The sequence below is a fragment of the Centropristis striata genome, chromosome 9 (genome assembly GCF_030273125.1).
Source record: "Centropristis striata isolate RG_2023a ecotype Rhode Island chromosome 9, C.striata_1.0, whole genome shotgun sequence".
In the NCBI taxonomy this organism is placed as follows: Eukaryota; Metazoa; Chordata; class Actinopteri; order Perciformes; family Serranidae; genus Centropristis; species Centropristis striata.
Genome location: NC_081525.1, coordinates 37,925,921 through 37,944,183, shown reverse-complemented (window position 1 = coordinate 37,944,183; position 18,263 = coordinate 37,925,921). Strand labels below are relative to the sequence as shown.

General features: G+C 37.9%; 1 protein-coding gene across 1 annotated transcript in view; it reads right to left on the bottom strand.

Annotated features, from left to right (window-relative positions):
- Positions 1-8,900: 8,900 nt before the first annotated feature.
- ell (elongation factor RNA polymerase II) overlaps positions 8,901-18,263 on the bottom strand; it is a 44,596-nt gene continuing 35,233 nt past the window's right edge. The window contains exons 7-12 of the mRNA XM_059341993.1: positions 17,604-17,685; positions 12,667-13,291; positions 10,647-10,713; positions 9,702-9,873; positions 9,539-9,583; positions 8,901-9,216 (exon numbers count right to left, since the gene is read on the bottom strand). Of these exons, the coding sequence (XP_059197976.1) occupies positions 9,112-9,216; positions 9,539-9,583; positions 9,702-9,873; positions 10,647-10,713; positions 12,667-13,291; positions 17,604-17,685 (1,096 nt within the window). The 3' untranslated portion in view covers positions 8,901-9,111. The remainder of the gene's footprint in view (positions 9,217-9,538; positions 9,584-9,701; positions 9,874-10,646; positions 10,714-12,666; positions 13,292-17,603; positions 17,686-18,263) is intronic.

Genomic DNA, 18,263 nt, shown 5'->3' with positions numbered 1-18,263 from the left:
GAAGAACGTTGTTGTTCACAAGTCATACAGTTAGTCCACTTGCTTGAACTATGACAGGGTTTAAAAAGGAGAAATTCTTTACATAAAATCAAAATCTAATAACGGTGCATAATAAGGGCTGAACAATATTATGTACCTACACTACCGGTCAAAAGTTTTAGAACACCCCAATTTTTCCAGTTTTTCATTGAAATTCAAGCAGTTCAAATCAAATAAACAGCTTGAAAGGGTCCAAAGGTAAGTGGTGAACTGCCAGAGGTAAATAAAAAAAGGTAAGCTTAACCAAAACTGAAAAATAATGTACATTTCAGAATTATACAAGTAGGCCTTTTTCAGGGAACAAGAAATGGGTTAACAACTTAACTCTATGGAGTCTTGGGCTATTTTGTCCATTTTTGAATTCTTTTCATGTCTTTGTAAGTCATTTTGTGTCTTTTTTTGGTCATTTTGTGTCTTTTGGTGTCTTTTTTTTGTCATTTTGTGTCTTTTTTTAGTCCTTTAGTCCAACATAAAATGTGATTTTGAATCTTTTTTTTACTTTCAAAACACTATCATGCTCAATAAAGAATTTTAAATGTTGCAAATGTGCATTAATTTCAGAGTACACTGAGACATTAAACTGCATAATTTTCAATTAAATTCTGGAAAAGTTGGTGTGTTCTAAAACTTTTGACCGGTAGTGTATGAAAAAAGCAACATGTTTATTTAGCATTAAAGAATGGATTTGTTGTTTCTTTTCCTGACAAACCTTTCGCCAAGTATAATAGAGATGACCTGCTGAAGGTTGTTTTTATATGAGAAAAGCCTTGTGGATCAGTACAGAGCCTTTGCTACTAAGTATTAACAAGACAGTTGAATCACTGTTACACAAAATGAAAATGAAATAGAATTGTAGAGTCCATAATCCATTTCTGGCCATATCGCTTTATGGTTCTACAAAGAACTGCTGCACTGAACCAAACAGGAATCATGAAATCAAAGTCAGTAATTATTTCTGGTTTACATTTCGGTTATACTTAAATGTTTCCATTTACCTACTCTATGCATAAAAGTTAATGGTTTAATAACTATGCTCAAGTATCACAGATGCACTGGAGAAAATAATACAATTATTTTGTTTTACTGTGGGGGCCAAGCAGGGGCCAGTGTTTAATCAGAGGGGCCCATTAAAAAATGGCAAAGATGATATTTAAGCATCCAAAACCTTTATTTTAGCTCATTTAAAAATCTAATTTAAATATATTTGGAAGATACAAATACACTGATTGAAACAATGAGACTTACCAACAATAATTATTTTTGCACGATAATGACATTTCTCATTTTTGTGCACAATTAATTTTTTATTTTGAAAGTGCATTATAGTGAGAATGATCTTTATATATATATATATATATATATATATATATATATATACAAGCTTTTATTGCACAATTAAACTATTATACAATGTTCACATTCTGGGTTCCCTTTGTGCACAATGAGATATTGTTTGAACAAAAAATAGGTAAGAATTGTTCCGTCGTTCATCGCTATAATTTGATCATTTAAATATTAATTTGACACAAGGGCCACAGCAGGGGCCAAGGGCTTCTTCACAGGGGCAGTGGCCCCTGGAGGCCCCTGTGTAGAACCGCCACAGCACAAAGGTCTAGACCAGCTGCAGGAGGAACAGAGGTAACCAATATGATGAACTCAAACGTCAAAGAGTATTTTTACTTCGGGACACCTACAGTGGTTTGTGGGAGGATTGCAGAAACTGGACAGTTGTTATTGTCTCTCAGTGAAGTGACTGCAGCTCTTATTGTCTTGTGCTTCCAACGCCTCACCTCCACACAGGTCTGTGGACACAAGTGTGCATGACTACTGTGTTGTGTTTAATCCTTTGCACCGTGAGTGCAAAATTAATAAAAGTCAGAGAATGCTGCAGACAGCAGAGTAACAAAAACAACAGTGAGTTATATTGTTTTACTGCACTTTCAACACACGGGGAACACCGTTTCTATCATAAAGGAAGCCACCGAAAATCCTAAAGCTTCAAAGGGGACATACAGCGGCTTGCAAAAGTATTCATCCCCCTTGGATGTTTCACCCTTTTGTTGCTTTTACACATGAAATCATGGTGGATATAAACATTTAAACAAGTGACATACTGCTTCCATTTCTTAATGATTGTTTAACTGAACTCTTTGTGATGTCCAATGAGTTTAAATTTTTTTTTGTAGCCATCTCCTGACTTCCACTGTTCAATGATCTTTTCTCTGAGTTACTAGGAGTGTTCTTTTGTCTTCATGGTACTATTGTAGCAGGAATAGTGATGAACCAGAGACTGGACCTCCCAGACACATGTTTTTTTATACTGTAATCACTTGACACACATCAACTGTACTCAGCTGATCTCCATTTCATTAACTGTGACTCTGCTGCATCAACTAGCTGGAACTTTGTTGAATTAGTTCAGTTACTTTAAAGGGGATGAATACTTATGCACTCATTTATTTTACCTTATAGATTTTTAATTAATTGACATTATTTTGTAAAAATCTGTTTTCACTTTGATATTAAAGAGGGTTTTTTGCAAATTCTTTTTTAAAAAGGCCAAATTATATCGACCATGATTTCATGTGTAAAAGCAACAAAAGGTCGAAAATTCCAAGGGGTATGAATACTTTTGCAAGGTGCTGTATTTAGGTATGTCACTTTTTCCATGCCTGTGCATACATTTGAGTATCAGGAGCACCTACCAACTCATAAAGTGTAAAAATTAACTACATAACAGAAAACGTATACCAGTATGTCCACCCATAGAACTCCCTCTGCAAAGATGCACCTTATTTTTCCCAAGCCAATCAGAGCAGACTGTTTTTTTTACTGGATGGAGGCTTAAAGAGACAGGCGCTAAACAGATGTTTCAGGAGGATAGAAGGTGATACAGGTACACTCAGACACAGTATGAGAACAAATAATCTGATTTTTGAACAATAAAGCAGGTAAACATGTTCTAGTAGACATCTAAAATACAAGTATGAACCTGAAAATGAGCATAACCTTAAAGAGCCCGTGATGTTAAACATTTATCACATTTTACCTGATTTGACCAAATTTCCATCTTTACCCGGTTAGTTATCACATTATATTTAACAAGTTGAAGAAATCACACTCCATTCGCTCTAAATTTTACCGATTTGTTTTCAAATCAAATTTAGAGTATATCAAGGCAATTTTTTTTCCCTCCCAGCTTGGTCTTTCATGTACACGTCACAGGTTGTTGCCAAGCTGCCCACAAATCAGGTGTCAGGATTTAGAAATGTTTTTCTCCCAGTACATCAGCCTACATGCATGACACAACTGTTATCCTCTTGCCTTTGGATGTAGATATACAGATTACATAGAAAAATCAACCGTTTAACTTGATTCTATTATGAAATTCCCTCATGTCTAACACACAATTACCTCGAATAATTGCCTGACCTTTATTTCAACTGTGGCCTATATTTCCGACTAAAGCCTTCTGTTAGTGTAGAATCTAAATAATAGACCCCTCTCTGCATTTAAGTGCAGAAATCCCAGACGAGTTAAATCCTGCCTGACAAGTAAAATCTTGGAAACACAGAGGGGGGAGTAGAGTTCTCACTGCCATGTGTGTGTAAACAAGTATATGCTGCTGTATGTTGAGGAGAGGGTGAGATGGCAGCTCGCCACAGTGAACTCTCTGACCGGCCCCCCTCCCCCCAGCTCCCTGAGCAGCGCTGAGGCCAGCTTTGGGCTGGGAGCCAGTAGCAGCATAGCGAGGCTCAGGCACAGCTCAGCCCGGCCAAGTGGAACACAGTCGCTATGTAGATTTCTGGGATCTTTCACAGTGTGTCAGATTACAGCGAGTCCTGTCCTCTCTGCTGCCTCGCTGGAGCATCTTCTGCTCACGCTGCCATGTCAGGTCCTTGTTTGGATCCACATTTCAGTGCAAGGCACAGACTTGGCAGTAAACATAAGTCACAGGTTTTCAGCGAATGGCCATTGGACACAAGCAATACATGCAGGATACTATAAACTGCACAAACATCCTGAATACTAAAGGAGTGGTCTCTCTAACATTTTTCATCACTTGCTTGCGGGTGTCACCATATGTAACAATTTATCTCTCAGAAGAAACAATGCAAACTGGGGAGAGCAGGAGGATCCAAGGTTTCTATTAAATTTTTTGCTTTTTTGCACAAAAACAAGGTGTGCCACAGCACTGTGTGGAGGTTTTGGAAACTAACAGTGTGAAACTGCTGCCATCTACAGGACGCCCTGTTCACTACAGGCTTCAGTAATTGTAAACAAATGCTCATCCATTAAACACACAGAAACAGAAAGCTCTATTAAACATACAATTTTAGTTTAAGTATCCGTACTTTGTCTCAGTGCTTCAAAAAATGGCTGCCCTTTGTACTTTCTTGACTAAAAAATGACATATTTCACTTCCTATCCAAGCGTAAAAGTTATTTGAAGGGGACATATGTTTATTTTCTGATTCATACATGAATTTTGGGTTCCAGCTAGAACATGTTTACATGCTTACTGTTAAAAAAGGCATTTTTAAATGTCATTTTACCTGTATGAAACACTTGTTTTAGCACTCTCCCTCCCAAACACCCAGTCTGTTCTTATTTTCAGTGTTTCAGGGTCTCTCACATCAGTGCAAAGAAAGCTACAACAAAGGAAAAGTCACAGCTTCATATCGAATCATATTATTGGGGTACAACACATGCACATTAAATCTGATCTGCACTTGCTGAAAGGCTCAGTAGCTGGTGCATGGGACATGTGCACCCAAACAGCACCCGAGTGGATACCATGCCTCTATTTCTAGCGCGGTCTGCTGTAACCCTCCAACATGGCAGCTCCAGTTACATTTTGCACGTGTCATGCCCCATAGCTCACGTTTCAAATCGCATACTTTTTATTTTTTGTATGCACTGCAGCTTCCCTCACAAAGTAGGTACTGTTTGCATGGAGTATGCATACAATCTGGACATGCTCCTCAAACACAACATTGCACTTTCAACTTTCACCCTCTTGCTCTTTTATGCAAAGCAAAGCATTGTGGGTCAGAATAGCCAGAAAATAATGCTGCAAAATGTGACTGGCATCCTATTTTTGGTATTTTTGGCCCAATGCAGTTGACATACTATGTATTGGCACACACAATCTTTTTTTTGCATATTAAATAGAATGGTAGTATGGGTATTGGAACACACCCCATGTCTCAGCCTTCATTTAACTGCACTGATTTGCAGTCTGAGCATTAACATAATCCAAGCATGAACTGTAAATTCTGCACTAATGCCAATATACACAATATTCGCCATAACAAGGTAAGTTTAATGCTACAGACTTGGTAAAAAAAAAAAAATCTCATTGTCTTCAATGTACCAACTAATACTTCATTTAAGCTTCATTCCAATAATAGACGGCAACTGGTTCAGAATTTCACAAATAAAGATTTTAAAGAATTTTATTGAAACAAAGATCAATTTCAGTCCCAGTCCCTTATGGTTTTCAAAAAGCGTGCTTTGGGTTTTTATCGCCAACATTACATGACTCTTCTCCAAAGCCCTCTTTGCTTATACAGCAGCATGTTTATACTTAGAGAAAAGAAAAGGAAAAAAAAAAAAAAACCTATACAACAGGTCATTTTGGCACAATCAACTCATACAACGGTACTCCTGTGCTGGCATATCATTACGTTCAAACAGTCTGCTCTCCGTCAGAGCAAAATGCATTTACTGATGAACTCATTCACAATGGATTTTGACCGTAATAGAGGTTTAAAATAAATACAGTAATCATTTCAGAATGTTTCTAGAAAACAAGATACAGTAAGAGAGGTGACCAGTGTCTTTCTTGTTAAAAGGTTGCAGTACTGGGCGATGTGGATTCTGGTAACTAGACTAACTTTACGTCCCTCCAGACATCATCAAGTCCCAGATCCAGCCTCGGCCGAGACCCAGCAGCACTGTTGTGACGAGTCTTGGCCTTAATGTAGTGTTTGCATTGGGAGAGTTAGATAATGTGAGACCTGGCGTTACATTGAAACACATACGCCCAGTCATGCAAATCCCATCTGGAGCAAAGGTGCCTCCTCACAAGAAAACACTAAGAAAGATTCCACTGGGTGATAAATTATGACAAATGAAATGATAATAGGAAGTAGAGAATACTGCGACATGTTCCTTTGCCAACATTTGGTAGAGCGTTTCGTTTCATCCCACTCGGTAAGCACTTTGGTATACATGCTGGTCAGAGTCACGTCGAATTGATTACATATTAAATTCAGTTGGACTAGGCCTTTGCTTGGCTTTCAATATCCTTGGGCAGTTTTTTTTTTTTTCTTCAAGTAAAGATACAAAGACTGTTCATTGTAACACATTCATAAAGCATGCACTCTGATGGACAAAGAGAAAAGTGTCATTTGGACAAAACCTCCAGGTAACAGCAAGATCAGGAGAAAAAAGTGCTGATTTTTCATATTCACATAAAAAGATCGATATAAGAAATGCATTCGCTGACTAAACTCGACTCGCTCGATCATCAGGTAAAGTTCTGATACAGCAGTTCTAATTTGTCTTCAGATACGTCGAGTGGATCCGTCATGACGCAACGCTTCTCAGAGTCGAGAGCTGATTCGAGAAATAGATTTCAGGTCAACCTCCGTGAATATCTGACATCACATTTGAAAAAGGCAAAAACTGGTCGCAGGTGAGCGCCCTCCACCTGGAAGATGATCAGGGATGGCTTCATCTTAACAGTCGTCTCGATCATGTGGGTCGATGAGCAGAATAAACTAAAGAATTTATCTTTTTAAAGACACTGTAAACACTATTTTTTTTAACATAACTAAAGGGGACAATGATGGTAATGTGGGAAATATCAGATCTGTGGATAAAAACCAAATTTTTTTTAAAGATGAAAAGAAAAAGCGTGCAGACGTGCATCCCCCGTCTGCATCATGTTACAATTAGAGGATCTTGTGAAGGTTAAAGGTCGAGCTGGCAATGAGCTCTTTAGATAACTTTGAATAATTCTATTGCTACAAAAGCCATCTTGATCTAAACTGGAAAGACGATCAATTAAAGGGTTCATTTGGACCTTTTTTTGTAGTGTGGTTGTATTAGGTACCCCCGTTTGGAGAGGCAGGCAGGATTACTGATACAAAAGCTAAGCAATGTACTGCTGTGGACGGGACAGGCTGCAAGATGTATTTTAGTCAAAAAACCTAAAAAAGACCTAAAAAGAAGTACTGTCAGGATGACCCTGTAATGCTGTTTTGTACTGTAACATTGTACTATGTTTTATTGGGTCTAATGATTAGTTTGTATTACTTATATTTCATTTTGAAACTCCATGGTGGATCATTTCTTTTCTTTTTTCTATTTGCTCTTTTACATTCGTCTACCTTTCCCAATTTGTTCAAAGTTCTCAAATGTAATACGTTTAACTTTCTGTATCTTGTTTCTTGTTTTGTAAACAAAAAACCTTGATTGTGAGTGGCAGAAATACGACTGTATATTGTCTGAATGTAAGCACTGTATGATAATGCTCTCACAAAATAAAAATAAAAAATGTAAAAAAAAAAAAAGAAAAAGACCTAAAAGAACAACAATGTTAGCATAAGTGTACACTGTATTCAGAATATTTCCACTGCTTTACCTTGCATCAAACAGCCTTTTCCAACAGGGGCTGAAACCGTTACATAAGCCATTTTCACAGCCACCAGACTCTTTTGATAAAAATTGTCATTTTACTACATAGAACACAGGAGTTGCTTGTCTGCAGCTGCCTTGATTACAGTCGTAGACCAGCAACTTCCGTGTTTGGCAAAGTAAAATTACTGTTTTTGGTCAAAAGAGTCCGGTGGCTTTGAAGCATAGGTGGCTATACTGGCTTCAGCTGAGCAAGGTAAAGCAGTAAAAATAATCTTAATGAAGCATACACATACGAGATTTCTTAAAGTGGGCTTTTTTTTCGTCCACAGCAGTACATATCTTAGCTTAGATTCTGTGTCAGTACTCCTGCCTTCATCAGCTGGGGAAGGATAATTACTTCATACAACCTCACTTCAATAAATCCGAACCATCCCTTTAAAGCTAAATACAGTTTTTAATTGATAGATTATGATGAACACTAACCAATGAACAAGCCCTGCAGCTTGTCACGACTGAGTGAGGAGGACTGTGCTCAGAGAAGATCTACAGCTGAAGAGTGACTGGACACTTTCACACACACGTCCCCTCTGTTAAGACATCTGCACATGGATTTAGAAAAGAAAAGCAGAGCGCACAAACCTGCGTCTGACTGTGTGCATTTCGATGCATTGTGTTGATTTAATCAATAGTAATATCTGTATCTCTTTGAAAGAGAAAAATATAATTAACGCCAACAGGTTGACAATTATATGGGCAAGGCAGCTTCTGAATAAAATACTGGCTGACATTCAAGATGTGAAGAAACAGAAAAGAAGAAAGATAGCTTTTAAGTACTAATATTGAGGAGTGTAAAACAGACTCATTCCCCCAATTTAAGTGTCAAAAATAAATAAAAAGAAAAATCTTCATAACCATTCAATTCAGTATATAGGGGGGAAACTGATGTATCATTTCATTACTCAAAAACAAATTAGTTGCATTTGGCATACAATCTGCAGTTTTCATCTCCCCCCTTTCCTCCAGTTTCAAAAGCAGGACATATTTGGATCATCTCCCAAGAAAGTGGGAAAGTTCCCCACGTTTGAGTCTTCCAGACCTCTGTGCACTATAAGCAGGGTGGACTGTGGAGAAAAACAAAGCCATACAGAACCTTTTTTCTGGATGCACTGTAACTACACAGACGGACCTGGCCACACGAGGCGCAACCCCATCTTCCAAAAAGAAACGAAAAACAAAAGGAAAGAGAGAGAAAAAGATTGTGTGTCCTGCTTAGTCCTCACCAGAGCCTTTGGCCCCGATGAGGGGAATACTCCTTTCATGGCATCTTTCATGAGAACATATTTAGCACAAGCGGGAATCCAGAGTTTTCCTTTATCTGCTTGGTTTCCAGAGACAACAGGGAAACAATGTCTAATAACTACTTTTAAAGTTGCTGTTGATCGTACTCGGCAATAAGTCTCTTTATATATGCCAGTTTGTTGTGTAGATATTCACAGCGGTTCTTCTCTTGGCTATAGTTTGGATTAGTCTGTAAGGGATACGAAAAGAAGGTCACAATCTGATAACACACACGTTCTATTTATTTAAATTTGTGAGTAGTGAATTAACATATTTACTGTATGAAAGTGAGAATTAATGTAATAGATATGAATGTAATAACTTATTCGGAATGATTTCTGATGACGTATATAATAATGTCTACAATGTTTAATTGTTAAGTGATTTTTGTTTTGTCTTGTGGACCCCAGGAAGACTAGCTCCTCCCACTTTTGGTGACAGCTAATGGGGATCTTTTTAACAATAAACAATAAACACGTTGGGTAATCTGTTATAGCGGGGCTTAATCTTACCTTTTTTATTTTATGATACTCTTGAAGTATCTGATTGTGGATTGTCTGTGGAGAAAACACACACAAAGAGGATAAGGGGTATGAATGCATCTCATTTATTTAGTTACTCAAAACACTTTCCAATAAAAATAGCAGATTTGTGTGCAGCTTTAAGGGAAACTACCTTGTACTTGTCTGTGCCTTGATGGAGCTGTTTGAGCTCATTGTCGAGCACAGTGAACTGCCGGGTGATGCCCTCTATCCGAGCATGCAGACCCCGGTACTCACTGTACTCGGCGTTGAAATCGTTTTTATACCTCTGACGCTGCTCCGCAGAGCCGATCACAGTGTACTTCCTAGAAGGGGAATAAGAGAAAATGTCACAAAGTCTACATAAAAGTGTTTTTTAGATTTAGAATTTAGCTCAAGGGCCAATGGTTATATCTTAATTTATCTTTTTATGTGTAAAACTGCTTGTACACAATGCATCCTGATACATGTTGGCACTGCTGGCAGGGCTCTGTGAGCGGGAGAATTCAGCTTTCTCTGCCAATATAACACGCACTGAGGAATTTAATGCTTTAGTGCAGTAGTTCTCAACCTTTTTGAGTCGCGACCCCCAATTTAACATGCATGTTGTCCGCGACCCCCGCTCACTGAACAGAATTTCACATGCACAGTTCGGATCACCCAAAAAAGAAACAAGATGACCAAAAAAAGGAAACAAAATGACCAAAAAAGACAGAAAATGACCAGAAAAGACAGAAAATGACCAAAAATGGAAACAAAATGACCAAAAAAAGACACAAATTGACCACAAAATGATAAAAAAAAAAGACACAAAATGACCCAAAAAGACACAAAATGATAAAAAAAAAAAAAGACACAAAATGATCAAAAAAGACACAAAATGGCCTAAAAAGACACAAAGTGACCAAAAACACATTAACACATGAACACTTTAACACAGTGGAGACAGAGCTGACTTCCAAAATGATCTGGCGACCCCCAGAAATCATCTCGCGACCCCAATTGGGGTCCCGACCCCAAGGTTGAGAACAGCTGCTTTAGTGGACTACATTAGACATCCACATACAAATCTGGCACATTTTTCCTTTGAAATACTCACAATAAATAGTCTGCCACCTCAGGTGATGACGAAGGAATACTGGTACTGTTGCACATCCCATTCAGATCTGAAACAAAGTCACACATTTAGAAAACAGCTTTCATATGAATAAATTATCTTTGCTGCATCTCTGTGTGAAACCTGATGTGGTGCAACTGGAAAGGCAACGCCACAACAAGATAATTATTTGTAATTAGTTTTTGTTTGCATAATTAATCTCTTAAAAACATGCAATCCTCTACAGATGCTATCTGCCAGTTGGATTCACAGATCTGTATTTGGTTATTGAAAGCATAAATCTGAACAGCAGAGGTCTCCGTTTAATCAGTGAGTCACAAAGTCACATGACACATCACCTACTCAGTGATGACTAACTGGTGTCCATCCACAAAGAAAGTCCTACTTTTATTCAGAAATCTTTGATCTGAGATAACAGAGATGTTAAACTGAGATAGAAGAAAAGGATGATTTCTCTTCTTTTCTCTTCTTTTCTTCTTTAACATATTAGTCTATACGGAATTGTCCAAAAAGTGAAAGTGAGGAGCATTTATGGGTACAAGTCAGGAACCGGCCTACTTTACTTATTTCAAGGGTGCTGAACCCAAAAAAAATGGTTCCCAAGCGAAATTTAGAGTTTTTGACCTTCTCATTTGCATATCAAAATGGCGGCCAAATTGCCCATCTTGCTCAGCTGTTGGACCATTTTCCCCAAGTTTTTTTGTAAGTAGGCAATCAAAGATGAGGAAATTAAGTTTCTAGATCTATAGTCTAGAGTCAGAGCAAGGATATAGTGGAGGCTCAGTGTCTTCTTTATGTATATTTATATATATGCAAAATACCAACTTTTAAGGTGAAATTAAGCATTATTTGTGTGTTTTTTTTAAGGCCGACATAAATATTCAATCAATATCACTTTTAAATGTTCCAGTTGGTATTTTGCATATATATATATATATATATATATATATATATATACACACACACACATAAAAAAGACACTGAGCCTCGACTATATCCTTGCTCTGACCCTAGACTATAGATCCAGAAACTTAATTTCCTCATCTTGATTGCCTACTTACAAAAAAACTAAGGGGAAATGGTCCAATCACTGTGCAAGATGGGCAGTTGGCCATTTGATATACAAATTAGAAGGTCAAAAACTCAAAATTTCGCTTGGGAACCATTTTTTTTGGACTCAGCACCCTTGAGATCTGTAAGGTAGGCCGGTTCCTGACTTGTACCCATAAATGCTCCTCACTTCTTATAGAAGGCCTTTTTTCTGAAATCCGTCTAGACTATATAGCACTCTTGTAGCGATGACAGTTAGCTCTTAAAGTTATGTACTTACTTGATTCCTGTGGTCTATGTCTAGTACCATCAGGTTGAATTAGGGCTGTGCCATATCGTATCGTTCACGATAATATCGGTATTTTTTTTTTCATGGTTAAAAAAAATACATATCATGATATTGGCAATTTTCCTACTTCTTGATGTAGTGGTAAAAGTTGTTTTAATCGTCAAAAACTACTATTACTCCCTCTTGCTAAACACATGCAGCTGTCAAAATAAGAGGACAGAATCCACCACATAATTTACAAGAAGACTGTCAAAATAAGATGCCTTAAATGAAACATACAAGAACCTTTATTCTCCTTTACAAAATTAATTACAATATGCCCACGAAACCCCTAAATGGTTATTTTTTATTATTGCTGATACTCAAGAGTCAAGAGTAAAAAAAAATGTATCTGGCAACTGTTGAGATCTGCACTTCAAACTACATGTTAGATTTTTATTTATTTATACAGACAAAAAGATATAGAAAATATGATTTTTTTAAAAGTATCTCCTAATATCGTCAAGAATATCGTCATCGCAAAAATAGCCTGAAATATCGTGATATTCTTTTAGGGCCATATCGCCCAGCCCTAGGTTGAATGCATTTATTGTAAGTCGCTTTGGACAAAAGCGTCTGCTAAATGACATGTAATGTAATGTAATGAGTGTGTGTTGGTCTCACCTGTGCTTTTGTGTGGAATACTGTTGCTTTTGAGGTTTCCTGGGCTCATCTCACAGGCTCGGTTGGGCTCAGGCACACGCTCCCCACGACTCTTCCTCTCCTTCTCCTTCTCTTGCTCCCTGTCTCTCACCCTCTCCTTGTCTTTACTCTTCTCCTTGTCTTTATGCTTTTTTGACTTCTTCCTGGACTTGCTGTTGAAGGATGAAGGACTCTTATTCTGAGGGCCTGTGTCAGGGCCTGTGTGTCCAGGAGATGATGTGGCGACGTTGGGCGCCGTGAGCGCCGCAGAGCTCAACAGCGCCGCGGGAGGTTGGCTGAGCCTCTCGGACACGGCGGTTTCCTGAGAGTCACAATCTCTCCCGTTGTGGCTGGAGTCGTTGCTGACATCTGACAGTGCTTCGAAAGGACGAGGGATGTCCAGCACAGGAAGCTGCTGGGAGCTGGACGTCATAGCGCCGTCGGGCATAGAAACAGCCACGCCTCCCTGCGCTCCGCCCGCCTCCCCTCTCCCGTTGGAAGAATTGAGCTTGCCATTAACTTGGGCTGTTGCAGCCTTGTTGGCGAGGTGAGATATCCTGGGCTTTTTGTTGGCGAGCGGGTCAATGAAGTCAGCAGCAGGCCGTTTCTGGCAGAAAAAAAAATGGCAGCTTTTAGTACAAGAACCCAAGAAAGGGTTCAATATGAATTTAATTCACCTCAGAGTGAGCAAGTCCAGGTCAGAGCAAACAAAAATGGAGGACAAGGGAGTGGACAGAGGAGAGGGTCTAGTACAAGCAGATACCTTTTTATTTATTTTACCTATTTTTTTATTTAACCTTTCCCATTATATCCCATTGAGATTAAGAACCTCTTTTTCAAGGGAGCCCTGGCCAAGAGGCAGCAAACACAGAATACAGTTACATATTTACAGAACATACAGACCTTAAACACGTCATGAGAAACAAGTTATGTTATGGAATTGGCCTCAATAACTCTTAGTTTGGATTTAAAAGTGCTCAAAGAAACAAATTCAGTTAATTTCCATTCTTTCTGGCGCATATTCCATGCATAAGGTGCAGAGTAAACAAATGCCCTTTTAGCATGAAGAGAGAATAAAGAGTACAAAGAAAGAATCTGGTGGATCTGTATTCTCTGAAGCACTGAGAATATGATGACTGTGCTGTCTATTTTCACAATACCAGGGATTAAATTACAGACATTGACATAACCCACATTAATGTCTTTGGGAGTGGCTGACCCAATCACTGTGTGTTTGCTGTCCCAACAGACTACTTTGAGGTTCTGGAACAACAACAAAAACCAGTGACGAGGTTCTGTTCAGACCAGTGGTTCTCACAGTGACTCAGTGACCCCTATGTCCAGGTCCATGGCACTCTGCAGAGCGTCTTTGACAAGTTTAGATTAATTCTATCTTTTTTAATTCATAATAGTTCATAGATTACTGCAAGAGCCATTTTGCTTTGATTGTTTATTTATTTGTTTGTTTGTTTGTTTGTTTGCGCCGCCCACCACCGGGTGGAGAAGATCGCTCATTATGGATTCTGAGGTCATGAGTTAATATAAGGCACCGGTGTATGACTGATTGTTGTTGAGATGCCCGAGAGGCACACAGTTTTTTGACTTTTGTAGTGACCCGATTGCTACTCAAAAAAGATGCCACTATTATGATGAGATCCCGTTTATAGTAATTTATGCGCAGAAATGTGATGTATAAGTTGGAAACATAAGTTTATTATTTGTTTAAGAAATAAGTATATTTGTTTGGAAACATTAGAATAAATTGAGTTAATGGATATACGGAAACTGGACATTTCAGTTGTGCGCGTAAATTACTATAAACGGGATCTCATCATAATATTGGCATCTTTTTGGAGTAGCAATCGGGTCACTACAATTTTTATTTTATTTTTTATTTAACCTTTATTTAACCAGGGAATATCCCATTGAGATTAAGAACCTCTTTTTCAAGGGAGCCCTGGCCAAGAGGCAGCAAACACAGAATACAGTTACATATTTACATAACATACAGACCTTAAACACATCATGAGAAACAAGTGCATGTTATGGAATTGGCCTCAATAACTCTTAGTTTGGATTTAAAAGTGCTCAAAGAAACAAATTCAGTTAATTTCCATTCTTTCTGGCGCATATTCCATGCAAAAATTACTTTTTAATCTAACAAACCACTCTTAGAATCTGCAAATATGTTTAAAACAAGTCAAATGTATTTTGTGTTGTTCTTTAACATAATTAAGACGATAGAAGTGTAGTGTAGAAAATAAGCTTTCTTAAAATATCTGAAGGGACATGCATGAGCGGGTCCCCAGTTTATCCTGCATCTTGCAAGGCGTGCTGGACTGATAACAAAATGAGAACCTCTGGTGCACACTAAGCAAATTTGAATGTTTGCATGGATGTGGTCAGCATTGTCAACCACATTTCTGTGCTGGTGGTTAGCTAAGGTGACAGAGCAAAGTGGAACTGAGATCCAAAGTCCCACTCAATGACTGTAATGGACAATTTGATTTTTCTCCCCATTGTGAATGTGAATGGAAAATGCTAGCAGAGGATGGACGTTATTTCACATTTACTAATCTTTGTGTGGACATGGTCTGGCTCTGTTTGCCTTGCAGCTCTTCCTGATCCACCCCTCACCTATCTAAGGTTTACACACAGCTTTACCTGCTGTGGTGCTCTCTTTTTATACCAGTGAATCTAAAAATGAGAGCCTGGGGTACTGTTTGCTTGTGTGTTTGTGTACGGTGTTTACTGAGGGAGGGAGCGGAAAGGAAGGGCCATACAGTAGGTGTCAGAGGTGAGGAGAACCTGAGAGGAAGGAGCTATTAATATAAACAGAGCAGCTCCTCCTCCCTCTACCTAATGGAAGTGTAAACAATGGGTACACTGAGGTGTCTGGACCGACTAAAAAGGAGAACAGCAGGACGAGGAAAATGGAAAAAAAACAAAACTGAATTGTGCAATAAGGAAAAAAAGACTTACTAAAATAAAGTGCAACATTAGGGCTATTTGGTTTCATAATAAAACTTTAGTATTTATGAGAGCTTCAAGAACCTTTAAACAAATATACATTGTTTGCATAACAAACATAAGTAGTCAACTGGAACCAATTCAGAAGACGTTTACTGGAAAGGAAAGCCAATGAAAAGACAAAGATGAAACATCAGGATTTAGAAAAACCCTCTCTGAGGGCAACCCAGTCAGCAGGCTGTCGGAAAACTGGTGGAAAGTTAGAAATAAAGAATCCAATATGCATTTTTGTCCTAAATTCCCAGAACATTTCTACGGGATCAACTGGAGAAGCTGAAGGCAAACAAGCTCTGGTTAAAGATTAGCTATGTAGAGTGTATTTACACTGGACTGAATTAGCAGCAAGCAGTTTGAGAGTTCAGCACAAACTGCACAGAAATTAATAAAATGGTTGCAATAAATGCACTGTGGAAATCCAAGAAAAAACAGGAATTTTGTTTTCAAAAGACTAAAAATTACTAAAATAATGTATTTGCTGTCATGTTAAATGTTGTTAATTGTTAATTTGCCTAATTTACAAATTAAAATCAGTTCATTCCTCCTCTCTGCTGATTTAGATCATCCATGCTTGTGTCTCCTACAGACTTCAATATTCCAACACACTTTGAATGTTTGCCCCAAATAAAAAAGACAAACAATCATACAAAACGCTGCTACCAGCTGCTAGTGACCACATGACACCACTACCTGCTGTCCTTTACTGGTTACCTGCGAGTTTGGTATTTAAAATGTTACTGCTTGCTTGTGAAGGGGAATATTGCTATGTGTTTAACCTACATGCCATTTTCCCATGTTTTTGTGTCTAAGTGAATAAGGGGATAAAATCTCTTTCAAATCTCTTTCAAAAGACGCTATGATTTCACTTGACAGGGAAACTACTCACCTCATAACTCAGTCAACATAAATAAGACAACTAAGAACGCTTGTTTGCATTTCTCGTCATCTTTCAGCAAAGCTCTACTACTAGTTTGAATCTTGACATGTCATGAAAGGTGATAAACTTAGTGACCTCTTTTAAATCTCTTCAGATTCACTTTTATTGTTTTATTGGCTTTTTTTAAACGGTATGGTATTTGATGTTGCTTATTTAAACTTTATTTTGTACACATTTAGGTTCTCATTAGTTCCATTTGTATTGTCAAGCACTTTGTAACTTGTTTGAACATGCTATATAATTAACACATTTAAGCCGGGAAGCATTATTGCATTTCTACCATTAAAACCGGGAGCGCTGTTACGTTATTCTACCATTAAAGTGATGATGATATAAGAAATCATGACTGCTTATGTCTTATATTACTTTATGCGTCGTTGAGTACCCTGAAAAGCGCAATATATATAATGTATTATTATTATTTATTATGATAATTATTATTATATTTTTTATTACAGTAGGCTAATGAGAACCATGTCTATTTCTTCCAATGGTCATATCATGTTAGCATCTTGCTAATGGGCATGTATTAGTATTATGCATAGGATTTTTATTCAGTCAAATGTAACATTTGCTGAGTTTGTTGATTTTTTAAAAAACTTTATTGAAGGTTTGGACAAATAAACTTCTCATGAAAGCCACGGGTATAAGCTCTCAAATACTTTTTGAATTTCATTTCTACCTGCCACAGAGGCTGAAAAATCTTCAGGTTTTAGGGGGTTCTTTCCAAATCGCCCAGAGGTTTTACAGGCATTTTTTCCAGCCGTTTTAGGCCTAAATGGGTTAAAATAATTTTTATGAATATTTTACAATCTGAAATATAGTGACATCTTCCATCAGTAGCCACATCACAGTGGAAGAGGAGTCACAGTACAAGTGGAAAATTGAGAGCAGTTTAGGAATAATGGCGTGTGTGGAAGAGAGAGAGAGGTAGAGGAGGGAACAGGAAGCTCACCTGAGATGGCGAGCTGCCGGCCAGCTCTTTGGGCGGGCTCTCGAGTGGAGGGGCAGAGCTGTTCTGGGCCTGGCTCTGTTTCCTAGAAGAGTAAAAACATGCATGAATGAACACGGATGCAAACACAAGCACACAGAAAGCTTGTCTTGGCTGTCCTTGTCGGCCCGCGTGAGGTTACCAAGAAATTAAAAATCAATATAACCGCAGTGCTTTTATTTTGAAAAAAATAGCAAACATTATCATTAGCACTAGAGCTAACAAGCACTTTTACTATAGTTAAGACAACAAATATAGCCACTAATATGTATGACAGAATAAAATAAACTCTAACAAACCTTGTGTCCTGTCAGTCAGCCACTATAAAAGCCTTTTTCATACTTTATATCAACTTTATATGAATTACGACGCACTCGTCATTATTTACCGTTCGTTTTTTCATTTAACCGTTCTGCCGGTTATTTCCTGTTACTACCTTTCAAAATTAAAGCACCCGTTTTACACTGGACGACACCTTTTCAAAATAAAAGCATCACAACATTGTAAAACACCTTGAAAATGTACAAACATGAAAAAACAAGCTATATAATACAAAAACATAAATAGGAACCTTGCTAAAGGTCATTTACAGTTGTGTTTAAAATAAATTGAAAAGTGATATAG